The sequence below is a fragment of the Panthera tigris genome, chromosome A2 (genome assembly GCF_018350195.1).
Source record: "Panthera tigris isolate Pti1 chromosome A2, P.tigris_Pti1_mat1.1, whole genome shotgun sequence".
NCBI lineage: Eukaryota > Metazoa > Chordata > Mammalia > Carnivora > Felidae > Panthera > Panthera tigris.
Genome location: NC_056661.1, coordinates 46,633,492 through 46,640,584, shown reverse-complemented (window position 1 = coordinate 46,640,584; position 7,093 = coordinate 46,633,492). Strand labels below are relative to the sequence as shown.

General features: G+C 50.6%; 1 protein-coding gene across 1 annotated transcript; it reads right to left on the bottom strand.

Annotated features, from left to right (window-relative positions):
• Positions 1-398: 398 nt before the first annotated feature.
• BHLHE40 (basic helix-loop-helix family member e40) lies at positions 399-6,281 on the bottom strand. Its single transcript, XM_007076614.2, has 5 exons — positions 5,909-6,281; positions 5,672-5,741; positions 5,306-5,413; positions 4,151-4,274; positions 399-2,866 (listed from the first exon to the last, which is right to left on the bottom strand). The coding sequence occupies exons 1-5, from the start codon at positions 5,986-5,988 to the stop codon at positions 2,010-2,012; spliced, it is 1,239 nt and encodes a 412-aa protein (XP_007076676.1). The 5' UTR covers positions 5,989-6,281; the 3' UTR covers positions 399-2,009.
• Between the last annotated feature and the right edge of the window lie 812 nt (positions 6,282-7,093).

Below are 7,093 nucleotides of genomic sequence, written 5' to 3'. Positions count from 1 at the left end.
AATGAGAGGAAGTCCAGGAAGGATGTAGAACATAATTATGGAATGTTGCCTTCAGCAGCAATAAGGCAGGATATGGCAAATCCATTAGACATTGCTAGACTCAAAAAAGTTAGACTGGCTTGGCAGAGGTACTATCCCCAGCACCAATTATTATTGCATAATAATCCATTAAATCTTTTCTCCATGTGCCTCCCCCTCCAGCAAGCTCCCCAGACCCTAAGGCCCAACCATCCCACATTTTGATTTTCTGTCAAGTTCTTAAGGACCGTGTCAAAAACAGGCTGGGGTGGGGGACAATGTACTTTTCTTTTTGCTTAACTCTGAAAGGAGGCACAGGGTGACTATGAACCTCTAACAAGGGTTAGTTAAAAAAAACAAATTAAGTATTTACCTACAAAATTGACCAAGTTTATTCTGTCTGATTGAATATGAGGCACATTAAAAGCTGAATGAAATGATGCCAAGATTAAGTAGTTGTTGCCTACAGCCAAAAGGGGAGGGCAGGAGACAGCCATATCACACGACTGAGCTATTTTTAAAGATGCAAAAGACCATCTTTCTCTTCCACAGGAAAAGGATTATTTTATTAAGTATTTTAAAACAACTACTTAACATTGACTCATAGATAAAAATATTTACAATTTCACACCTTCAGGAAGGTTCCAAAATATAAACACTGTACCTCTCCCTAGAGAAAAAAATTATTCTTCTCTTCAAAAACAGGGATACATTCATTTTTCTCACTTTGTAGATCAAGTAATTATACAAATAAACATCTGAAACATTTTCCTTTCAATATATTTATATAATATATATTTATAACAGTTTTACAAATAAAGGCAATGACTTTATACCAAAATAAAAACAGGAAAAGAAAAAGTTAAAACACGATCGGCGATCAAGCATAGTGCATTTTGAAAAGCTGGTGCAGGGCTAGCTGGACAAGTCAGAAAACAAGTACTCTGGACCAAAAATAAAACTTCTTTGAAGGAGACAGAATCCTTTTTAGCAATAAGGACGCTCCCTATGCCGTCGGTGAGGGGAATTAGCCTGCAGAAAGGATCTTGCTGTGCCGAGAGCTGGTTAGGCCTTTAAGCTAAGCTTGGTGAAAAGCAGTTTTAAGGATAGAACTGAAACCCGAATCTAGCTCTGCTTGTTGAAGGTAGCAGTTTGTTACTTGGCTTTATGCATTTTGGGGGTACTGGAACTTAGGCACCTGCGTCTCTCAGACCCTGCTTTGGTTCTCCAGACAGCGAGATTGTTTTCTAGGTGAGACCTAGAAACAGGTGCCAGAGGCCCCAGGGACTCCTCCCTCATTCCCTGGCAGCTCAGCTTTATCAGGGGGCCCTTTTCAGTTCCTTATTAAGCTAATCACTGCGAAAGCCTGAGTAGGGAACTACATTCTCTTTATTCATCAGAGGCAGGGGTGGGGGGCAGACCTGTAGAAATCTCCCCAAACCACTACCGTGCTATGCCAGTGTCTGCTACCTCACCGCTTAGCAGAAAGCTCAGTGTGGCTGCCCTCTCCCCATTTGGTGAGTCACGGCAACAATAAAAGGGAGAAGGGTGGGGTCATAAGAGCTGGCTGGGAACTGCGCTCTGGAAAGCCCTCTTTTGAAAGTACCTTTTTCTCAAAGCCACAGACCCGGCTCCCAAAATGAAGACTGACTCATAGACCAAGAGTCTGAAGCTTTTGAATATCCAACTGATTTGTATGTTATCGGAGGGGGCTATTTTCTGGGTGGGGGAAAGTCCAGAGGTCTGCTACAATCCCCCCTATATCTCCTGATGTCAGGCAATCCTTCATATCTTCCCTATGCCAAAAGGAGCTTTAATGTTCTATACCAACCCACCAATGCACACGCGTGCATGTGCACACACATGTACCCCAAATCTTCTCTCCATGCCTCAGATTATCTCAGCATACACACTAGAACAATCTTGCTGCAGTCACACTTTGTGGGGGGGGGGTGAAGTAGGGAGGAAAGAGAGCAGAGTGGCAGGGTCCCTTAGTCTTTGGTTTCTAAGTTTAAAGGGGGGATCTGCTTCAAAGCCTGGAGCAGGGCAGAAGAGTCGATGGCTGGATGGGCTGGCAAGGGAGAAGGGAGTCTCTGGGGCATGAGCAAGGGGGCTGAGATCTTGTCTGGGTTCATGAAGCTGGTGAGGGCTGCAGCAGAGGCGTTGAGGCCTGGGTACAACACTGGGACGGAGGTGGGATACCAGCACTTCTCCAGCATGGGTAAGTAGGCGGTTGCGGATGGCGGGATCAGATAGAAGGGCAGACAGAAGGGAGGTTGGTGTGGGTGCGGGCCCAGGAACGGGGAGCTGATCAGGTCACTGCCAGTGAAATGGCCTTCATCATCTGACAGCTGCATTCTGCTCTTTTTCGTTGGTGGTTCTTCAGATTCTTGCTTAATAACACCGATCCTTTCTCCCATGGTGAACCTACGTCCGTGATCACTTTTGAAGTACGGCTGCTCACCACGTAAGTCACTCTTCTCGGACTCTCCTCCGTAGCCACTGTCTGTGTCCGTGTCACTGCCACTCTGCTCCCCACTCGAGTGAGCAAAAGTCCGCTGGATGACCGGCACACAGTTTTTCCCAGGGCCTTCGGAGCCTTTGGCTAGGGAGCTGGGTTTCTCCTTGAAGTCCATGGCTTTGGGGGCTGGGTCCGACGGCTTCCTGGAGGTACCACCCTGTAGCAGCTCTGAGACCACACGGTGAAGGTGGGTGACAAGCTGTGAAGACTTCAGGTCCCGAGTGTTCTCATGCTTGGCCAGGTACTGAAGCACCTCCCGGGCACACGTCTGGAAACCTGAGCAGAACATCTCTTGACCTGCTTCCACATTTCTCCCCGACAGCTCACCTGGATCAACACAGATCCAAAGGAAGACATTTCAGAAGGCCCTGTGGTTCAGCCGCATCCCATACCTCAAAGACTGAGAGCTTTCCTTTTTTTTTTAACAGCACCTGCTGATTTGTGTCCCTAACTCCAAAAGTAATCTCAGAAAAAATGTGGATTACACCGAGAAGTATAAATACAACAAAAATAACCCATTATCCTGCCACCCAGAGGTAAACTATGAGTTGTGATGGCTACATAATATCCCATCATAGAAACAGAACATAATTTATAGAGATGGACTATTTTCCCTCTTTTTCAATTTAGAGCTTGTTCCCGCATCCTCCTATGTTTATAACAAGAGTCATTTTACAGAACATCAACCCTACCATATTGCACAGAGACCAGTCAAAAAATGAGATGAAGAATAAAGGAACAATGTCCCCTAAGTAAGCTTATTTTCAATTATAAAAGTTACAGCCATGCTGGGATCTTTACATTTCAAAGCTATTTCAAAGCCTTTTCCATGTATTCTATCCCCAACCCCCAAGAAATTAGGTATGTTCATCTTCCTATTTTCCATGAGGGAACTGGCAGAAAAAAAGCACTTGCTAGGTTTTGGGGATTCTCATCGTACTAGTCTTGGAAAGATGGGGGAGAAGAATGGAACGAGGCAGTGGGTAGAAGAACTTCTCCCCAGTCTGTTCAGTATTATTTGGAACGGGTGAAACTAGAAGGTTACAAGGTGCCTGTGATTCTCTGGAAGTCAGTAGAAACTAATGATGAAACTTCAGTGGTTTCATTAGATTGTGCAATGCACCGAGATACCTAGTGGCTATTCAGGGAACCACATGAAATGCAGGAAAAACTCCTGCTGTCATCCTGCCAGGATCATACCACACACGGAGTGATAAGGAAGTACAGAAACAGGAAAACACTGGGGTATACCCATGATTTATTCTCCAGTGAAAGAGGACGAAGAAGACCGACTGTAAAACACCCACGATACAAATTAGAGGTGCCTTGGCATTTTAAACAGGAGGGGGAAAATGTCCCAGAACCCAGAAACCCTTAAACCAAAATGCCACAGAAATATTTTATCATTTGACTAATACCTATTCATGCCAGGTGGCACACAGCAACATTCCAAATGAAAAGTCTGACCTTTTAGGAGAGATAAAATGACATCTCCCCCAACGAATGTGCATAAGCAATTTGTTGTAGGAATGTTTTTTATACCAGATGTTGAGCCCACAGGCTATTTGCGCTACAACTCTTAGGTGATGGTAACCAGACTCGGGCACTCACCAGCTTGTAAACCGCTCTGCAGGGCAATGATTTTCTGCTGCTGCTGATCAATTAGGTTTGTTAGTGCTTTCACATGCTTCAACGTAAGTTCAAGAACCACTGCTTTTTCCAAGTGACCCAAAGTCTGGAATAAAAAGAGCCTTAGTCAGCAGTGAGCTTTGAGAAGTCCCACCTCTGGGACACTTATTAGCAATGGGAAACATCTCTAAAGGGAAAAAGAAAAAAAAAAAAGAAAGAGAAAGAAAGAAGGAAAGAAAGAAAGGAAGGAAGGAAGGAAGAAAGGAGGGAAGAAAGAAGGAAAGAAAGGAAGAAAGAAAGGAAGAAAGAAAGAAACAGCCTTTCCTGGTTGACTACATTTAGTTTTAAGTTTGGAGATGATGTTTTTAAAAAGTGTGTGTGTATACGTCAATACATATGCACACACTTCTGATTAAAGAATAAAAAAGAAGTGTCATTTATCTTTGGAGGCATTTTGGAAGAGGCAGCTACATCAGCTCTGACAGATAAATTTCTCCAGCAGCCACTGCTGACCTTAACTCAGGGGAATCCGGAGATAACATTTCTCTGCCGTGGTGTCAACCTGAGGAGGGACTTCTACCGTGTCTGGCAGCCAAGAGGCTTCCCCTAGCTTCTTTCCTGACACCCTTTCATAACTTGCAGCTCATCCAGCCTTTTACTTCCTCCTTAAACACATTTTTTTCCCCTTTCCCCAACCAAAGGCTGCCAAGCCGTTGGCTACTGACAAGAAAGGACAGGACATAGAAATCACGCACCAAAAACAAGTCCTCTTTATTTTTAAAAAGGAAAAGGTGGCGAGAAGGGGTAAATAAAATCTGTGTGTTGCTTGGTTTTACCCAAGTTAGCAAAACTAAAAAACCCTGAAAATCACCAGAAAGGAAAGGCTTAGACTCTTGAAAACGAAGGCTAGTTGGTACTGGAGCCAACTTGGAGAAGCCCAAGTGGTTCTCACTTCATTTGCTGAGGACGCCAGAAAATTCCAGGGCTGGGGAAGGGTACCCCCAAACAGAGCCACCCGCCAGCTCCGAGCCGGCCATCTGCTCTGCAGTTCCCTGAGGGGCCTGCAGGCGGCGAGTGACCCCCGCCCGCCCTCTGGGCAGAAGAGCTGCCTTGGAGAGGGGCCAGCTTCTCACTTACTGTAAGTTTGAGATGTTCGGGTAGGAGATCCTTCAGCTGGGCGATGCACTCGTTAATCCGGTCACGTCTCTTTTTCTCGATGAGCCGGTGCGGCAGTTTGTAGGTCTCCTGCGAGGCGCACGGGGAGGCGGTGGGCGCCAGACGAAGCGGGTAGTGAAGCCCCTCTCCTCCCTCACCCGGCAGCGGGATAAGAGTTGGGGCAGCGAAGTCACACCCAGAACCACTTTCTGTCCCTTCTTCTCCAAGCATTTAATAGAACCACCGATCCCACACCGTGCATACCCCCGCCAAGCTCAAAGTGAGAAAACTTTTCTTGGAAACTGCGCGCGCCAGGGGCTGGGGTCCCGAGAGGTGCGGTGTTCTTACCTTGCTGTCCTCGCTCCGCTTTATTCCCCTCTTCGATTTGAACACTTGGTACATGTGGGCAAAATCCATCCTGCAGGGAGAGGGGCCAGGTAGGGTCGTGACTTTGCGTGCGCACAGGCTGCAGGAACCCTGGCGGGTAAGAGCCCCCGGATGCGCCCGAAGCTGCTCCGAGTTGAGAACGGCGCAGAATGTAGGGTTGGAGCCGAGGCTTGAAGGCGCCAGGGAGTGCCAACTTACCCAGGTAGGTCTCCGGGCTCCAGTCCTGGAGCTTTGGGCAGGCAGGCAGGGGGCGGTTGCGCGCTGGGGATCCGCTCCATGGCGCGGCGAGCCGGGGCCACTGTGCACTCCTGTCTGCAGTAGCGGAACGTCGGGGTGAGGACTGTCCTGCAAGGGGCTTCCGGGAGGTCTCTCCGCAAGGGTTCCTCTGAGTCTGAGCTCTGAAATCCGCTGGGCTGCGGGGCGCTGCGGCTTTGAGGTGCTGCTTCAGTTGGGGGCGTGCATGGTATGGTGTCCCCGCGGCCTCTGGCTCCGGCTCTGCGCACAGACTGGCGGTGTGTGCTCCCTGCGCCGTCTGCGCGGTGCGAGCCAAGTGAATGAGAAGTGGGGCGGGCGGGGAGGCGGGAGGGAGCGCGGAGGGGGGGGGCGGTTAGGGCGGAGGGGGGTGGGGGGGCGAGCTGAGGAGTAATGGAGAGGCTGCGGGCTGGGTTAAATGGGAGCGAGTGGGTGGGTTGGAGCTACGTGTTCTACCCTGTGACTCCAGGCACGTCTGGCCGCTGCCAGGGAGGGAAGGAGCGACCTGCCCGCCCTCCCCCGGCTTCATCACATGAGTCTCACGTGTTGGACAACGCTCCCGCGGCTGCGAGGGAGCCCCCACCCCCAGTCCCGGCCCCCAGGTGTCTGCGGCTGCGGCTGCCTTTCCCCGAAGAGGGGGTGGCAGCGCGGTCCGGGTCCTGCCCAGCCGGGTGGGGGGCGCGGAAGCTGGAAGGGGCCGGGGAGTCGCTGGGGCCGGGGGGGGGGGGGTTAGTAACGTGGGCGAACCTGCCCCAGGGAAATGAAGTAAGTTCCCGTCTCCTGGGAGGGAACGGGGGAGGACGGATCCGCCCGCGTCTGACTCAAGCCGGGAGAGGAATATCCCCTCGCTCGCTCCAGCCCAACCCTCTTCCTCCTCCCCCGCCCGGCCGGCTCCGAGGAACCGGCGCGCAGCTGAGGGAGGCGCCCGGCCCCCCTGCCTTCCCCAGAGGCTGGTGTTTCTTTCCGTCCCGGCTTCCCCGCCCCCACCCCTCAGCCGGGCGTCCAGGAATTGCCCGCCGTGGGGAGGGGCCTAGGGGCGGGGCGGATGTCACCCCATGGGAAGCGGGCCGCCAGCCAAGCGCAGGGGCAGCCGAGGCCGCCGCCGAGCACGCTGCGCGCACCTGACCGCCG